General features: G+C 42.2%; 1 protein-coding gene across 7 annotated transcripts in view; it reads right to left on the bottom strand.

Annotated features, from left to right (window-relative positions):
• Positions 1-19545, bottom strand: part of hsf1 (heat shock transcription factor 1) — a 171630-nt gene that overhangs the window by 11045 nt on the left and 141040 nt on the right. For 5 of the 7 annotated variants that reach the window (XM_072254274.1, XM_072254280.1, XM_072254281.1 and 2 more), the window contains 2 exons: positions 10450-10515; positions 7717-7783 (listed from right to left, as the gene is read on the bottom strand). In XM_072254274.1, the coding sequence (XP_072110375.1) occupies positions 7717-7783; positions 10450-10515 (133 nt within the window). Of the gene's footprint in view, positions 1-2430; positions 2964-7716; positions 7784-10449; positions 10516-19545 lie in introns of those variants that run through there. The other 2 variants (XM_072254278.1, XM_072254279.1) reach the window with 2 other exon arrangements.

Below are 19545 nucleotides of genomic sequence, written 5' to 3'. Positions count from 1 at the left end.
ACTATACCCCTTGCCCATCCTCTGGGTCCCACCCCCCCCTTTTCCTTCTCCCTAGGCCTCCTGTCCCATGAGTCTCTCATATCCCTTTTGCCAATCACCTGTCCAGCTCTTGGCTCCATCCCTCCCCCTCCTGTCTTCTCCTATCATTTTGGATCTCCCCCTCCCCCTACCACGTTCAAATCTCTTACTCACTCTTCCTTCAGTTAGTCCTGATGAAGGGTCTCGGCCCAAAACGTCGACTGTACCTCTTCCTAGAGATGCTGCCTGGCCTGCAGCGTTCACCAGCAACTTTGATGTGTGTTGCTATTTCTTTTTATTCTCTTTCTGCACTACTTATTTTATATATATTTTGTTTTACTGTAATTTATACTGTTTAATTTATTATGTATTGCCACACCACAAAACAACAAATTTCACGATACATGCTAGTGATATTAAACCTGACTCTGATTCAAACTTGACCTTTCGGTGAGGTCATGGCTGAAGTACATTTAAATCGATTTTTACTCCTTCGCTTCACATCCTCAAACAGCACTAGACAATGTTTCTGACAGTTGCAGTTGAGGGTTACGTGCTGATCGGGGCACTGAGACAACTGTATTGTATTCTAAATGAGATATACAACGCTCACTAGAAACAAGGAGCTTGATCACATCAAGGTGTGATATGATCCATAAAATTAGATGGTGAGTGGAAACATTACATACAACACTCAGACTCTGTAGAAATTCAGCCCCTAATGTTTAATTGAAGGTAAGCTGATGTTTAAGCTGAAGTATAAAGCCAGCTTCAATCCTTTGTTTATTTGGAAAATATACAGTGCCTATAAAAAGTATTCACCCCTCTTTGAAGTTTTCATGTTTTATTGCTTTACAACATTGAACCACAGTGGATTTAATTTGGCTTTTTTTTGACATGGATCAACAGAAAAGAACTCTTCTGTGTCCAAGTGAAAACAGATCTCTGCAAAGTGATCTAAATTAATTAGAAATATAAAACACAAAATAATGGATTGTATAAGTATTCACCCCCTTTAATATGGCACACCAAATCATCACTGGTCCAGCCAATTGGTTTTAGAAGTCACATAATTAGTTAAATGGAGATCACCTATGTGCAGTCAAGGTATTCCAGTTGATTGTAGTAAAAATATACCGGTATTTGGAAGGTCTAACTGTTGGTAAATCAATATTCTGGCATAAACTACACCATGAAGACAAAAGGATACTCCAAGCAATTCCGCGAAAAGGCTATTGAAGAGCACGAGTCAGGAGACGGATACAAGAAAATTTCCAGTTTACTGAATATCCCTTGGAGTACAGTTAAGTCCATCATCAAGAAATGGAAAGAATATGGCACAGCTGTAAATCTGCCTAGAGCAGTCCGTTCTCAAACTGAGTGTCCATGCAAGAAGGGGACTAGTGAGGGAGGCCACCTACAGACCTATGACATCTCTGGAGGAGTTACAAGCTTCAGTGACTGAGATGGGCAATTGACACAGAGAAAGACACTGCTGAAAAAAAAAACTCAGAGGTAATCTTGGCTAGAGTTTGCCAGAAAGCATATGGGAGTCTCTGAAGTCAGCTGGAAGAAGGTTCTATGGTCCGATGACACCAAAATTGAGCTTTTTGGCCATCAACTAAACCAGAGATAGGCAACCTACGGCCCACGGACCAGATCAGCCCGCGAGTGACTTTTCCTTATTCTGAGTGTTTCGCGTGACCACACTGATGGACATGCATGGCGTCTTGTTACACTGTCCCCAGGTTCCGTTTTGTTCCAAACCAAACACTGGTATATACGAATGACGGGAAGGCAGACTCCCTATTAATATGTATTAGATACTCTCCGTGCACGCGCAGGTTTTCAGATGGGAGCGTTCAAATTTGTAAACAGAAACAGCGTCACTGTGCTTTAACAAGAAATCCATGCTAAATCTCCAGGTATTTGCATGTGCTACAATATGTGTTGAATAACTCGCGATTCAAAATAAGATCAAAGAAAAAAAATCAATGAATGCAAAACGCAAGAAGGTAGACGCTGACTGCCGAAAAAGCAGTGAAAATGAAGGAAATATCCGTGCCAGCTACGAAGTCTCAAAACGTATTGCAGAAAAGATGAAGCCTTTTACAGATGGAGAGTTTGTCAAAGAATGTTTACTGGCAGTGGTGGCTATTGCTTGTCCTGAAAAGAAATCTTTATTTGCATCTATCAGCCTGTCAGCAAGAACGATCACACGGCGAGTTGAAGAAATGTCAGCAGATGTTAAAAGTTGTTTAAGGGATGCCTGCAACGAATTGCATTTTTTTTCAATTGCGCTTGATGAGAGTACAGACTTGAGAGACACAGCTCAACTTGCAGTGTTTGTGCAAGGAGGGACCTCAACTTTTCAAATTTTTGAAGAGTTTATTCAATTAATTCCTATGAAGGACATGGTTACTGGAGCAGACATTTTTGAAGCTTTGCTGAAAATGATGTCAGAAATGAAACTTAATGTGTCGAAGCTAATTGGCATCACAACTGATGGGGCACCAGCAATGGTGGGACAAGAAAAACTAAACTGAGTTCTTTGATTACTAATTGGCATCCTTGGTTAAACACAAATGATTTTCTAGCTTGTGTTGTTCATTAATTTGAGGCAAAACATAACTAGATGTATTTAAATGGATAATTCCCATATTTCAAGTTTTTTACGGCATTTATCTGGCCCACCATCCGCTCATTAATACGTGATCCGGCCCACAGAGGCAAAAAGGTTGCCGACCCCTGAACTAAACACTATGTCTGGCATAAGCCAAATACTGCACGTCATCAAAAACATACCATCCCTACTGTGAAGCATGGTGGTGGCTGCATCACGCTGTGGGGTTGGTTCACTGCAGCAGGCCCTAGAAGGCTTGTGAAGTTAGAGGGTGAAATGAATGCAGCAAAATACAGAGAAACTCTTTTCTGTCTCTGTTTTCCTGTTGATCAACATCAAAAAAGCCAAATTAAATCCACTGTGATTCAATGTTTTAAAACAATAAAGCATGAAAACTTCCAAGGGCAGTGAATACTTTTTATAGACACTCTAATTAGAAAAGGGCGATTCAAGCTGCGAGCCTGGAGGTACTGTACGCATGAGGGACTTTGTGTCCTCCGAGGGATCGACAGGGGTGGACGTCGAGTAACTTGGAGAGTCCTGGCTCTGTCCCATGATACAGGGTAGGGGATTTCTCTACCAAGAGGTTTGGGAGTTTTTGGAAATCTTTACCTCACAGACTGAGGATGTTCTGGCGGTGAGTATTTTTGAGGCTGGCATCCATAGATCTTTGGGCTTTAAGGGATTAAAGATAAGGGGATTGTGTGGAGTTGAAGCAGGGACCAGCCATTGGAGTTGGCATGAGATGAGGCGCGCAATGCTTCTGATGTTCTCTTTTGAGCCTCCATGTTATTTTAACCCTCCTAGCTGTAGTACATCTCAGAAATGGCGCAGCTGGCCTAGATGCTTTAAGATGGCTTCTCTACATTCCACAATCAAATCTCCTCCTATACCTCCATCCACCCAATATTCATTTCAGATTTGCCATGGATTTTTTTGTTTGAAGTCACTGAAGACTGGAGAAGGGTGTTTTCAGAATGCACAGGAAATGAAAGCTGAACACATAAACCATTAAAATCATCAGTCTTGCATTTGTGCATGCAATTTAAGTGGGTGTTGAAGCTGAATTACAGAACATAGAACAGGACAGCATAATACAGGCCCTTTGGCCCACAATGTTGTGCTGATACTTTAATCTACTCCAAGAAAAGCATTCACTGTCTACTCTATCAATGCCGCTTATCATCCTGTACCCTTATATAGGTGTATTATGTGAAAGATGAGATTTTAAAATGAGACTTCATTTGATTTGGATTTTTTTAACAAAAAAATCTGGATCATAATTAAAAAAAAAGAGTTCCCACTCAAACTTCTAATCTTTTGCTGCAAGACAACATTTAAACTTAATGATAATGGCAGCATTTTAATTCTAATCAGTAAGAATTTGGGGCAAGTTCTGTAGGAAAAGTTATTAAAAGTTTAAGAGATGCACTGAGGTAGGAAGTTAATCCCTCTCAAGGACAGTATGTGTCAGTGGATGCGTGGGTGGGCGGAACGGAGGAAGGTAAAGAGCTTGTTTTGCTGCTTGCATTGTTTAGTTGAATATGGTGGGCATGCTATGTTAGTGTTGGAATGTGAGGTACTACTTTTGGGCTGCTCCCAGCATAGCCGTAGTTGTGTCAGTTGTTAATACAAATGACATATTTCACTGCATGTTTCAATGCACATGTGACAAATAAATCTGAATCTGAATCTGAGATGCACTATTGAAAGAGAGGTAGGAAGTCTGTCCAGTCATCTGGTCAAGAGCAACTCCCTAATCAGTGTAAACAAATGCAAACTAACTGATAACTAATTTCACTCTGGTTTATGAGAATGTGTCCATTTTTGGAGAATTAGGGGAGACCTTGAAGAAATGTTTAAAATGATGAGGAGCATTGATTGATAAGGTAGAGTCTTTCCCCAGGTTGGTACAGCCCAAAACTATGGCGTTCCAACCTGGTGTCCACGGACCCTTTGTTTAATGGTATTGATCCATGGCATAAAAAAGGTTAGGAATCCCTGATTTAGGGCAAGAAGGGATCTGAGGGACTTTTCCCTTGCAGAGAGTGATGAGTATATGGAACTGCCAGAGGAAGAGGGAGGTATCATTTAAGGAGAGTTTGGATAGGTACGAGGATATCGGCTTGTAGCCAGGAAACTAGGACCAGGTGAGTAGGCACTGTGAATATCATGGACTCTTTGAGCTGAGGGCCTGTATCCATGCTGAATTGCTCTATGACAATTTTTGCTGACACTCCCAACATAAGCAGTAACCGTGAAAAGTATTCAGCCCTCAAACATTTGTTTACAAAAATGAGTATTACAACCAGGGATTTTCATCAATTTAACTGAGAATTTTTATTTGTGGATCACATGCTCCTTTTTCACAGTAGATCCCAAAAAAGGGAAAAAATATAAAGCATGAAAAACTAAAAATTCAAAAACTGAGTATCAGCAGTTCAAAAGTATTTATCCCCCTTTGCTCAACACTTGCTGAACCATTACAGCCAGTAGACTTTTCTGCATAAGTCTCTATTAGCTTTGCACAACGTGATGGAGCAAGATTTGCCCATTCCTCCTTGCAAAAATGCTCCAGCTGTGTAAGTTAAGTTGGAGAACAGTGAAGGACAGCAATCATGAAGTCTTGTCAGAGATGTTCGATCAGGTTAAGGTCTGGACTCTGAATGGGCTACTCAAGGATATCAATTTTCTTCATTTGTAGCAAAAATTAATGGGAAGTTAGAGAACTGGGAAACTTCTAGAAATCTACAGAAAGCAACTAAAAGAATCATTAGGAGGGAAAAGATGAAATATGACAGCAAGCTACCAAATAATATCAAAGTGGGCAGAAAAAGCTTTTTCAAAGTATATAAAAAATATAAGAGAGATGAGAGTGGATATAGGACTGTAAGAAAATGAGGCCAGAGAAATAATAACTGGGGACAAGGGAATGGCAGATGAACTAAATGAGTATTTAGCATCAGTCTTCACTGTGGAAGACACTAGCAATGTGGCAGGTGTTGAAGGGTGTGAGGGAAGAGAAGTGAGTGCAGTTACTATTACAAGGGAGAAGGTGTTCAAAAAGCTGAAAGACCTAAAGGTACACAAGTCACTTGGACTAGATGAACTGCACCCTCAGGCTCTGAAAGAGGTAGCAGTAGAGATTGTGGAGGCATTTGTAATGATCTTTCAAAAATCATTGAACTCTGGCATGGACAATTGTTAAGGATAAGGTGATGGAGTACTTGGTGACACAGGACAAGATAGTACAAAGTCAATATGGTTTCCTTAAGGGGAAATCTTGCCTGATGAAACTGTTGGAATTCTTTGAGGAGATTACAAGTGGGATTGATAATGGGGATACAGTGGTGTTGTACATTTGGACTTTCAGAAGGCCTTTGACAAGGTGCCACACTTGAGGCTGCTTACCAAATTAAAGAGTTTATGGTATTACAGGAAAGTTACTGGCATGGTTAGGGCATTGGCTGATTGGTAGGAGCCATCGAGTGGAAATAAAAGGTCCCTTTTCCGGTTGCTGCTGCAGGGGTCAGTGTTGGGACCACTTCTTTTTATGCTGTATATCAGTGATTTAGATGATGGAATAGATGGCTTTGTTGCCAAGTTTGCAGATGATATGAAGATTACCAGTCAGCTATGGAGGCCAGATTGATGGGTGTACTTAAGGCGGAGACTGATAGGTTCTTGATTGGCCATGGCATCAAAGGTTACAGGGAGAAAGCCGGGGAGTGGGGCTGAGGAGGGGAAAAAAATGATCAGCCATGATTGAATGGCGTAGCAGACTTGACAGGCCAAATGGCCTAATTCTGCTCCTATGTCTTACGGTCACTCCATGGTTTCTCTGGCAGTGTGATTTGGGTCGTTGTCCTGCTGAAAAACAAGCTTCCTCCCCAGGTTAAGCTTTCCAGCAGAGGGTAGCAGGTTTTTGAACCAGGATCTTCCCATCAGTTCTGACCAGATTTCCAGTCCCTGCTCCTGAAGAGTATCCCCATAGCATGATGCTACTTCCATCTTACTTTACAGTAGGGATAGTGTTACCTGGCTATACGCAGTATTAGATTTACATCACACGTACCGTGAAAAGCATATCCTTTCCTGTAAAGACTTTGCAAGTGTCACTTAGAAGATACTGTAAAGATGTGGAAGAAGGTCTTGGGGTTGGATTAGATGAAAGTGGAATTTTCTGGCCTCAACACTAAGCAGTACGTGTGGTGTAAATCCAATACTGTGCATCAGCCAGGTAGCACCATCCCTACTGTAACGTATGGTGGAAGTAGCATCATACTACTCGGATGCTCTTCAGCAGCAGGGACTGGAAATCTTTTCAGGATTGATGTGAAGAGCCTGGATAAAAACCTGCTATCATCTGCTAGAAAGCTTAAGCTGGGAAGGAAGTTCATCTTTTAGCAGGACAATATCTCAAGAGCAACCATGGAGTGGCTTCAAATGAAGAAAATTGATGTTCTTGAGTGGCCCAGCCAGAGTCCTGACTTTAACCTGATCGAACATCTCTGGCATGACCACAAGATTGCTGTCCACCGCTGCTCCCAACTAACTTGGCAAAACTTGAGCAATTTTGCAAGGAGGAATGGGCAAATCTTGCTCCATCATGTTGTGCAAAGCTAATAGAGACTTATCCAAAAAAAAAAAAGACTACTGGCTGTAATCAACTAGGTACTGAGTAAAGGGGGATGAATACTTTTGAACTGCTGACATTTCAGTCTTTGAATGTTCAGTTTTTCATGCTTTACAATTTTTCCTGCCTTTTGGGCTCTACTGTGAAAAAGGAGCATGTGATTCACAAATAAAAATTATCAGTTAAACTGATCTAAATCCCCTGGTAATATTTGTTGTAATATTGTAATATTTAGTTAGGTGAACAAAGGGTTGGGGACTGAATACTTTTAAGAGGCACTCTATAACTCCTGTGTAGCTGTAGAGTGCCTTGAGAAGAAAACCAGATAATGGGAAATCCTGCCTGCTACAAGAAACTGAAGAAATTCTGATTCAAACCAGCGAGTATTTGGGACAAATCTGACCATAGGTTTATTGACATTCAGCGGTCTTTACATTACCTGTATCTTCTGTGTTTGTTTGTGTCTCTGAATATCTCTGTTCCTGTGAGCCCAATAGATCCTGCATCTGTGGAGAGATAGGGGTAACATGGACAAAATTATTTTATCAAATTCTTAAATACATCTCAATAAAGTGGAGACACTCTTGAACGGAAATTCCTACAAGAAGTAGCAGATACGGTCCAGTCCATCATGAGTAAAGGCCTCCTCACCATTGAGCACATCTACACGTAGCGTTGTTGCAGGACAGCAGCATCCACCATCAAGAACCCCCCCCCCTTAGGCCATGCTCTCTTCTCACTATGGCCATCAGGAAGAAGGTAAAGGAACCTCAGAACTCACAGCATCAGGTTCAGGAATAGTTATTTCCCCTGAAGCATCAGGCTCTTGAACCACAGGGGATACCTTCACTCATCTTCACTTGTCCCATCATAAAATGTTCCCACAACCAATGGAATCACTTTCAAGGACTCTTCATCTCATTTTCTCGATATTTATTTATTATTATTATTTTTTCCTCTTTCATACTTGCACAGTTTGTCTCTTGCACATTGGTTGTTTGTCTGTCTCGTTAGGTGCGGTTTTTCATTGATTCTATTCTATTTTTCTTTGGATTTATTGTGAATGCTCAGAAGGAAGTGAATCTTGTGGTTGTATATGGTGACATATATACAGTACTTTGATAATAAATTTACTTCGAACTTAAAGTACATTTTAAAGTTCACAAATGCAGGCAATAGCAATATGCCCGGGTTGGGTCTATCCTCTGTAAAGTTACACCGAAGACAACAATCTCTAATAAGTTGTTGAGTTTTATGACTCCTTGGGGCTCCATTAGGTATTTGTTGATTGGTCACATTTTAGAATATAGAACATCACAGCACAATACAGGCCCTTCGGCCCAAGATGTTGTGCCAACCTTTGAACCTACTCTAAGATCAATCTATCCTTTCCCTCCCACATAGCCTCCATTTTTCTATCATCAATGTGCCCATCTAAGAGTACCTCTATCACCACCACTGGTAGGGCATTCTCTGCACACCACCTGGTGTAAAAAAAATACCTGTGACATCCCATCTGTACTTTCCTCCAATCACCTTAAAATCATGTCCTCTCGTATTAGCCAGAGTAGACCGCACACAGTCTTGCTCAGATTGTTGTGGTTTGAGAGGAAAATCAAACTATCGACTGCAACTTGAGACATATTCTTGAAGCTACTGTGCCCAGGCATCAGACAAAGACAGACAGTAATGTCATTGCTTGGAAGATGGTGAATAGATACTCAGTATCTGTAGAAGCTAGTTTATATCAGTTAGACCACAATAGGAATGGTGTGTAGGAAGGATGTGGAAGCTTTAGAGAAAGTGCAGAGGAGATTTACCAGGGTGCTGCCTGGATTGGAGAGCATGTCTTATGAAGAAAGTTTGAGTCAGCTAGGGCTTTTCTCTAGGAGGGAGGAGGATGAAGGGTGACTTGATAAGAGGCATAGATCGTGGATAGTCAGAGACATTTTCCCAGAGTGGAAATAGCTAATACAAGGGGGCACAGTTTTAAGGTATAGGGAGGGGTGTGTCAGAGGTAGTGTTTTTTTTTTAAACACAGAGAATGGTGGGTGTACGCAATACTCTCCAGGGTGGTGGTAGAGGCAGATACATTAGAGTCATTCAAAATACTCTTAGATATGCACAGGGATGATAGAAAAACAGAGGACTATGCAGGAGGGAAGGTTAAGTTGATCTTAAGAGTAGGTTAAATGGTTGGCACAACATTGTAGCTGTAGTGTTTTACGTTCTATATTAGTAGAGCAGACCAAAGCCAAATGCAGGGTATTTGACAATTAAAAAGAAGGCAGGCAAGAAAGACCAAACAGTGTCTAAGATAATTTCAGGCTATAATGGCCCAGAAAATGATCTCTAACTCTAGCTAACCTTTAACAACAGAGAGAGCAATTATTATCACTTTAAAGCATGCCAGAAAGGATCCTTTTGGATAGGTGATTGGAAGCTTGGTCAGAGAGATGGGTTTTAAGGAGCAATTTAAGAATAGAGACATTGGGAGATGTGGCTACTAATGATGGAGCAATTACACTGGAGAACATTCAAAGGCCAATGCAAATTATCTGTGGATTACATGGAGATACTGAAACAAAGACAAATGATTTTGATTTCAAAGTGGGACTTTGCCAGTGTGGGAGAGCAAGTACAGGTATGATCATGAGTTCCATTTGGCATAAAGGTTGTATGAGCTATGTTCAGAGTGAATGGGGAAATGCGACATCTCAGGGTAATAAGGGCTCAGATGACAGCTTTCATAACAAATGAATTGAAGGAGGGATAGAGACAGGACATGTCACAGGCAAAATGGCAGTAGACAGTCAAGTTCAAGAAGAAACAACAAGGAAATGGCCTGGGTGAGTGGAGAGAGGTTAGCCAGGCTGTGTAGTACTGCTTGCTTAACTGACAGGATTATACTGATCTCAAGTCTCAATAGCATGGAAAGTTAAAAAAGATTCCCAAACCTAAAAATCATCTCATTGGCAAAAACAGAGGAATGGACGGAAAATTCGTTAACAACAACAGTTGACTAAAAGGTTAATAAGGAAGAAAGCTCTCAGCATTTAGAGAAGACAGGAGCTGAACACTTTGCACAATCTGCCTCCCCACTTTCCTCCCACGGCTTGCCTCCACCTCTTTAATTTAGCATAAAGCTTGAAGCAAACTGCTGGGTACTTACTGCAGCAAGGTTGCCTTCCACGTCTGGCAAATTCAAGTCGACAGCAGACAGTGATGGGTTGAACAGCTGCAGATAAGAAACCAACAGATTTATGCAGTGATATCAAATGAAGGTTTGTGCCACGTGACCTGGACTTCTGAGGTCAAGAGAGTGGAAATAGCCCAGCGCAGTGGCTTTTCCACTTTAAAAACTCCCCCGCACAGGTTTCCTGTCATTGTTGGACACGATGGACAACCACTACTGGGGAAACAAGGCCACAGACATTTAGAAATATAGAAAATTACCCTATGTTTCCAATTTGCCTTTTACACCTCCGAATGTCAGCAGTTTCAGTGGAAAGCACAGCAATCCTTTTACTGTCCTACTTTGGAGTGAGATTTGAACTCACAACCCACAGAAAAAAGTGCTAACATACTTCACTTAATCTGTTCATAGGATATGACTAATGAGAGCATTGTCAGAATTTCTAACTGCTCAAGCTATTGGTGGCTAAATCACTGGTTCAATGGATTAATCTGCAGTTATTGAATGAGACAGTATCAAAGAAAACCTTAGTAATTATGGTTCCTCAATGCATTACAGAGCAATAAAAGAAGTTAAAGTGACAATAATTTAGTAAATCTCAAAACTTTCACTCATCAGGAGCAAGGGGTGTGAGTTTTGAAACAAAGTAGGTTTCTGGATTTGCTGTTTCCTAAAACAGCGGTCCCCAACCACTGGGCCGCAAAGCATGTGCTACCAGGCTGCGAGGAAACGATATGATTTGGCGATAGGAGTCAGCTGGACCTTTCCTCATTTCCAGTCATGGCCACTTTTGAGCCATTACGCATGCGAGGTCATTACCCGCGCGTCATCCATGTCAGCGCGGGAAGGAGATCAACTCCTAGAGCTTGCAAATTACGGCGGGCTGAAAAGTATGTTTGACGTAAGATCTCTGTCGGCATTCTGGATCAAAGTTAAGGATAAATATCCGGAGATAGCCACAAGAGCACTGAAAATGTTCCTTCTATTTCCAACATTTTTCCGCGAAGCGGAGTTTTCTGCAATGAATGCAATGAAAACTAAATTGCGGAATAGACTGGACATAAGGAACCCCCTTCGAGTATCGCTGTCTCCCATCACCCCTCGATAGGACCGTGTTGCTACAGGAAAACAAGCCCAGGGCTCCTACTGATTCAGCGATATTGGTGTGCTGCAATGATTTTATATGTTTATATGGGGAAAATATGCGCTGTGTGTTTAATATCCAAACATTACTTAAAATGTTATGATGCTATTGACTTACTTATATAACTATATAACAATTACAGCACGGAAACAGGCCATCTCTGCCCTTCTAGTCTGTGCCGAACGCTACTCTCACCTAGTCACGTCGACCTGCACACAGCCCATAACCCTCCATTCCTTTCCTGTCCAAATACCTATCCAATTTTTCTTTAAGTGATAAAATCGAACCTGCTTCTGCCACTTCTACTGGAAGTTCGTTCAACACTTACTTCAAGCTCCCCTGATAATTGTCTTATCACTATATTCATGCGAGGAAAATATGCGCTGTGTGTTTAATATTAAATTCGTTACATAAACCCTTTTAGAAACGAAATTGAGTGTATTAGCCACTTATCAACTATATTCCGGTCGTGATTAACACCCCCCACCCCCCAAACAGAATCGCCAAAAAGGATTTGCGGGGGAAAAAAAAAATCAGCAGGTCACAACGCGCATGCACACTGGTGTCCGCGCAAGGCTTCATGGTCATTGTAGTCTTTTTTTGGGGTAAACAGAACGTATTTGACTGCTACTCTTGTCCATTGGCAACCCTACGCGCCCTCCACTGCGCCCCCCCCCCCCCCCCCCCGGGTCGGCCGGTCCGCAAGAATATTGTCGATATTAAACCGGTCCTCAGTGCAAAAAAGGTTGGGGACCCCTGTCCTAAAAGAGGTACATAGCATAGTGGCCATTTTGGAGCAGCCATAGTTGGAATGGAGCACTGTTAGAGCAGAGAGCTAAGGCTTCAGTGTGAAGAGGAGGTGGTGCAATTAAGGTTTCTTTCTTTGCCTCCTGATCAGGTAGAGCAGTTGGAATGGCAGAGATATGGTAGGCTCCTCTTCTATGATGTGGGGAATCAGGGAGACCTCCAGTGATCTTCATGATTCCACTTGCAAGTGGTGTGACTGGCCACAACAGGGAGCTGGATGAACTAAGGACCATTCAGGAGGCTGACGGGTTGATAGCCGGCTAACTGACAGGAGGAAAGGGGAAAGGCAGACAGTGCAGGGTACCCTGTGGTCATTGTCCTCAATACAAGTATACTGCTTTGGATTTTGCTGAGGGTTTGACTTACCAAGGGAAAGCCACAGTGGGCAGGTCTCTGGCATTGAGACTGGCTCTGTGGCTCAGAAGAGAAGTAGACACCAATAGTGATAGTGGATTCATTAGTTAGGAGATTAGACAGAAGATTCTGTGGACAACAATAAGATTACAAAATGGTTTGTCCCTTTGAGGTAGGGAAAGGATAGCAGGGTGAAGCAACCATGTTTGATGAGAGAGGTGGAACATTTAGTCAAGAGGAGAAAGGAAGCACACTTAAGGCTTAGAAAGCAAAAACTAGACAGGGTTATAAGACATAGGAGCAGAATTAGTTCATTTGGCCCATTGAGTCTGCTCCGCCATTCAATCATGGCTGATCCTTTTTTTTTCCTCCTCCTCAACCCCACTTCCCAGCTTCCTCCCCATAATCTTTGATGCAATGTCCAATCAAGAACCTATCAATCTCTGCCTTAAATACACCCAACGACCTGGCTTCCACAGCTGCACATATAATCATCCTTGTGAACCTCCCCTGGACCCTCTTGAATGCCAGCACATCTCTTCTAAAATGAGGAGCCCAAAACTGTTCACAATACTCAAGATGAGGCCTCATAAGTGCCTATACAGCCTCAGCATCACATCTCTGCTCTTGTATTCTAGACCTCTTGAAATGACATTGCATTTGCCTTCCTCGCCACTGACTCAACCTGCGAGTTAACCTTCAGGGGTACAAGAACTCCCAAGTCCCTTTGCATCTCAGATTTTTGGATTTTCTCCCCGTTTAGAAAATAGTCTACACATTTATTTCTACTACCAAAGTACATGACCATGCATTTTCCAACATTATTTCATTTGATACTTACTTTCCCATTTTCCTGATCTATGTAAGTCCTTTTGCATCCTACCTGTTTCCTCAACAGTACCTGCCCCTCCACCAATCTTCATATCATCTGCAAACTTGGCAACATAGCAACATTTCATCATCTAAATCATTTATGTACAGCATAAAAATAAGTGGTCCCAACACCGACTGCTGCAGAACACCACTAGTCACTGGCAGCCAACCAGACAAAGATCCTTTTACTCCCACTCGCTGCCTTCTTCTGATCAGCCAATGCTCCAACCATGTTAGTAACTTTCCTGTAATACCATAGGCTCTTAACTTGGTAAGCAGCCTCATATGTGGCACCTTGTCAGAGGCCTTCTGGAAGTCCAAATATAGAACATCCACTGCATCTCCTTTATTTATCCTACTTGTAATCTCCTCAAAGAATTCCAACACATTTGTCAGGCAGGATTTTCCATGCTGACTTTGTCCAATCTTGTCCTGTGTCACCAAGTACTCCATAACCTCATCCTTAACAATTCACTCTAACATCTTCCCAACCACTGAGGTCAGGCTAACTAGGCTATAATTTCCCTTTTGCTGCCTTCCTCCTTTCTTACAGAGTGGAGTAACATTTGCAATTTTCCAGTCTTCTGGCACTATGCCAGAGTCCAAAGATTTTTGAAAGATCATTTCTAATGCTGCCACAATCTCTAACGCTACCTCTTTCAGAACCCTAGGGTGCAGTTCATCTGGTCCAGGTGACTTACGTACTTTTAGGTCTTTCAGCTTTTTGAGCACCTTCTCCCTTGTATTGGGTTCTTTGAGAGATACAAGGTAGCCAAGTAAGGAGCTTAAGAAGGGACTTGGGAGAGTTAGAAGGGGCATGAGAAAGCCTTGTTGAGAAGGATTAAGGAAAACGCCAAGGTGTTCTACATGTACTGTATATGAAGAATAGGGGGATGATTGGAGTGAGGTAGGACTGCTCAACGATAAAGGAGGAAACATGCCTGGATGTAGAAGAGGATATTATTTTAATCCTATACCATACTTACTTCCTAACACTCCTCACTTTCAGAAGATGAGAAATTTATTATTATATTATATTGATTATTATATTAGATTCAACTTTATTGTCATTGTGCTGAGTACAGATACAAAGCCAATGAAATGCAATTAGCATCTGACCAGAAGCGCAAAAGAGTAGGATTATTTACAAAATAACTGCGAATAAAAAAGTGCTACAGCATACAAATATAGGAAGTACTGAGACAGTCCAATATGGGTGCAATACTGCTTATCGCCATGATGTGAGGTTCAGCAGGGTCACAGCCTCAGGGAGGAAGCTCTTCCTGAGCCTGCTGGTGCAGGAGCAGAGGCTCCTGTAGCGCCTACTGCATGGGAAGAGAGTAAAAAGTCCATGGTTAGGGTGAGATGCATCCTTGATAATGCTTTTCGCCCTGCCCAGGCAGCATTTATGGTAAGTGTTCTCAATGGTGGGCAATTGAGTGCCGATAATCCGCTGGGCAGTTTTCACCACCCGCTGGAGTGCTTTGCGGACCGATACAGGACAATTGCCATACCACACTGAGATGCAGCTGGTGAGTATGCTTTGAATGGTACTGCGGTAAGAGTCCGTCTGTATCCTGGGACAGAGTTGAGCTTTCTTGATGCTCCGCAGGAAATAAAGGCAGCATGGAGGAGATCCTTGGAAATGTGGACACCAAAGAATTTGAAGCTTGATAAATGCTCCACTACAGCTCCGTTGATGTAGATGGGGACATGAGTGTGGCTCCTAGCATGCCTGAAGTCCACAATAATCTCCTTGGTCTTGTGGGTGTTAAGGGCCAGGTTATTATCGGCACACCACACGGCCAGGTGCTGGACCTCGTCCCTGTAGGCCGTCTTGTCATCCCCTCTGATCAGGCCAACCACCATGGTGTCATCTGTGAACTTTATTATGGAGTTAGAACCAGGTACAGGAACACAGTCATAGGTGAAAAGGGAGTACAGAAGAGGGCTCAGCACACAGCCTTGAGGCATGCCAGTATTCAGGGTGAGAATGGAGAAGGAGAGGTTGTCTAACTTAACAGATTGGGGTTTGTTAGTCAGAAAGTCCAAGGTCCAATTGCAGAGGGATGAGCTGATACCAAGCTCGCGAAATTTGGTGATCAGCTCGGAGGGGATCACAGTATTGAATGCTGAACATACAGGTTCTTACAGAAGTTTATGAAATTGTGGAGCATAGATGGTACCTTTTCCCCAAGGCAGGGTCATATAGAACTAGAGGGGACTGATTTAAGGTGAGAGGGGAGACATTTAAAGATGTGAAGTGTAAGCTTTCATACAGAGTGGTGATTATGTGGGACAAGCTGCCAGAGGAAATGATGGAGGCAGATACAATTGCAATAGGCAAAAAGGCATTTGGACACTTACTTGGATGGGAAAGGTGTCAAGGGGTATGGATCTAATGTGGGCAAAAGGGATGAGGTGGCTGAAAATGCCTGTTCCTGTCTTGCTCGCTTCTATATGATTATTTATTTAGCAATACAGTGTTGAGTAGGTCCTTCCAGCTCTTTGAGTCGCATTGCCCCAGCAGCCCCTGACAATTTTGATTTAACCCTTACCTGATCACGGGACAATTTACAATGACCGTATGTCTTTTGGACTGTGGAGGGGGAACCAAAGCAACTGGGGGAAAACCCACACATTCCATGGGGAGGACATACAGGGGCTCCTTACAGATGGCACCAGAACTAAGCTTTGATTCCCGAGCTATAATAGCATCATGCTAACTGCTATGCTACTGTGGAACCCATTGTGATAAAACTGCATTTAATACATGAATGAAATCTTGCCAATTGTTTCAAGAGTCTTGCTGATTTTGTGAAATGAATGATATTAAATAAAAGCCACTAACACTTGACTGCTCTGACAGAGGTGTGGGTTGACTGGTTGAGTGTAGGTGAAATATCAGATACAGTAAATCTTCAACTTAAGATGATCAAGAGATAGACTTTAACCCTCTGGGAGGTTAGTCAGTCCGAAAATCACCAAAGAGGAATCTGCATCCCTCTGCAATATCTACAGACTCACTTTCAAGGACTCTCATGTTCTCAATATTTATTGCTTATTTATTTATTTATATTATTTCTTTCTTTTCGTATTGTTGCACACTAGTTTAATGCTCAAGTTAGTACGGTCTCATTGATTCTATTGTAGTTAAGTTATTGTTTGATTATGGACTTATAGTAGAAAATGAATCCCCGTATGACATGTATGTACGTTGCTAATAAATCTATTTTGAACTTTGAAAGGATAAAAGCACACTTCAGTTTCGCTGATTTAGGAATCGGATGGCAGAGAGGAAGAAGCTGTTCCTGAATCACTGAGTGTGTGCCTTCAGCTTCTGTACTTCCTACCTGATGGTAACAGTGAGAAAAGGGCATGCCCTGGGTGCTGGAGGTCCGTAATAATGGACACTGCCTTTCTGAGACACCGCTCCCTGAAGATGTCCTGGCTACTTTGTGGGCTAGTACCCAAGATGGAGCTGACTAAATTTACAACCCTCTGCAGCTTCTTTCGGTCCTGTGCAGTAGCCCTCCATACCAGACAGTGATGCAGCCTGTCAGAATGCTCTCCACAGTACATCTATATTAATTTTTGAGTGTATTTGTTGACATACCAAATCTCTTCAAACTCCTAATGAAGTATAGTCACTGTCTTACCTTCAATATAACTGCAAAGTGTTATATCTCAATGCTTGGAGTACAAGAAATTAAGTGGATCATCTTGTTGCACTATTAGAAGTTGTCGTGGCCATCATTAAACTGTGGCTGAAGAATGGCTGTAGTTGGGAGCTAAATGTCCATGGTTTCACGTTGTATCAGAGGGATAGGAAGGTAGGTGGGCGGAAGGGCGTGGCGTGGTTCTGCTGGAAAAAGATGTGACCTAGCATCGGAAGATGCTGAATCCTTGAGGGTTGAGTTAAGAAACTGCAAGAGTAAAAGGACCCTGATGGCAGTTGTACACAGGCCTCCCAAAAGTAGCTGGGATGTGGGCCACAGATTACAATGGGAAATAGAAAAGTCATGTCAAAAAGGCAATTTTATGATAATCATGGGAGATTTCAATATGCAGGTCGATTGGGAAAATCGGGTTGGTAATGGATCTCCAGAGAGTGAGTTTGTTGAATACACACGAGATGGCTTTTTAGAGCAATTGTTGTTGAGCCTACTAGGGAGTCAACTATTGGGATGTTATGTAATAGACTGGAGGTGATTAGGGAGCCTAAGGTAAAAGAATTGTCAGGAGGCAGTGATCACAATTTGATTGAGTTCAACTTGAAACTTGATAGCAAGAAAATAAAGTCTGACATAGCAGTATTTCAGTGGAGTAAATGAAATTACAGTGGTATGAGAGAGGAGTTGGCAGAAGTAAACGGGAAGGAAATGCTGGCGGGGATGACAGCAGGGCAGCAATGGTGTCAATTGCTGGGAAAAACAAGGAAGGCACAGGATAGATGCATTCCAAAAACGAAGCAATTCTCAAATGGCAAAATAGTACAACTGTGGCTGACAGGGAAACTCAAAGTTAATGTAAAAGTAAAAGAGAGGGCATAGAACAAAGCAAAAATTAGCGGGAAGCTTTTGAAAATCTATAGAGAGCAAGTAAAAGCATCCTTAGGAGGGAAAAGATCAAATGTGAAAGCAAGCTGGCAAACAATATCAAAGTGGACAGTAAAAGCTTTTTTAAGTATGTAAAAAATAAGAGATGTAAGTGGAGATAGGACCACTAGAAAATGAGGCTAGAGAAATAACAACAGGGAACAAGAGATGGCAGATGAACTAAATGAGTACTTTGCATCAGTCTTCACTTTGAAAGACACTAGCAGTGTGCCAGATGTTGAACGGTGTGAGGGAAGAGAAGTGAGTGCAGTTACTGTTATAAGGGAGAAGGTGCTCAAAACGCTGAAAGACCGAAAGGTACACAAGTCACCTGGACCAGATGAACTACACCCTCAAGCTCTGAAAGAGGTAGCAGTAGAGATTATGGAGTCATTTGTAATGATCTTTCAAAAATCATTGGACTCAGGCATGCAAGTCAATTGTTAAGGATGAGGTTATGGAGTACTTGGTGACACAGGACAAGATAGGACAGCATGGTTTCCTTAAGGGGAAATCCTGCCTGACAAACCTGTTGGAATTCTTTGAGGAGATTACAAGTAGGATAGATAAAGGGGATGCAGTGGATGTTGTACATTTAGTCTTTTTGAAGGCTTCTGGCAAGGTGCCACACATGAGGCTGCTTACCAAGTTAAGAGCACATGGTATTACAGGAAAGATACTATTATGGAGCACTGGCTGATTGGTAGGAGGCAGTGAGTGGGAATAAAAGGATTTTTGTCTCGTTGGCTGCTAGTGGTGTTCCACAGGGGCTGGTGTTGGGACCACTTCTTTTTATGCTGTACATCAATGATTTAGATGATGGAATAGACGGCTTTGTTGCCAAATTTGCATTTTATATGAAGATTGGTGGAGGGGCAGGTAGTGTTGAGGAAACAGGCAGGATGCAGAAGAACTTACACAGATTAGGAAAATAGGCAAGAAAGTGTCAAATGAAATACAATATTGGAAAATGCATGATCATGCACTTTGGTAGTAGAAATAAATGTGCAGACTATTTTCTAAATGGAGAGAAAATCTAAAAACCTGAGATGCAAAGGGACTTGGGGGTTCCTGTACAGAGCACCCTGAAGGTTAACTTGCAGGCTGAGTCAGTGGTGAGGAAGACAAATACAATGTTAGCATTCATTTCAAGAGGGCTTGAAGACAAGAACAGGGGTGTGATGCTGAGGCTTTATAAGGCACTGGTAAGGCCTCACCTTGAGTATTGTGAACAGTTTTGGGCCCCTCATCTGAGAAAAGATGTGCTGGCATTGGAGAGGGTTCAGAGCAGGTTCA

This window comes from Mobula birostris, chromosome 3, assembly GCF_030028105.1.
Source record: "Mobula birostris isolate sMobBir1 chromosome 3, sMobBir1.hap1, whole genome shotgun sequence".
Taxonomy (NCBI): domain Eukaryota; kingdom Metazoa; phylum Chordata; class Chondrichthyes; order Myliobatiformes; family Myliobatidae; genus Mobula; species Mobula birostris.
Note: the sequence above shows the minus strand (reverse complement) of the source record. Positions and strands in the feature narration are given on the sequence as shown.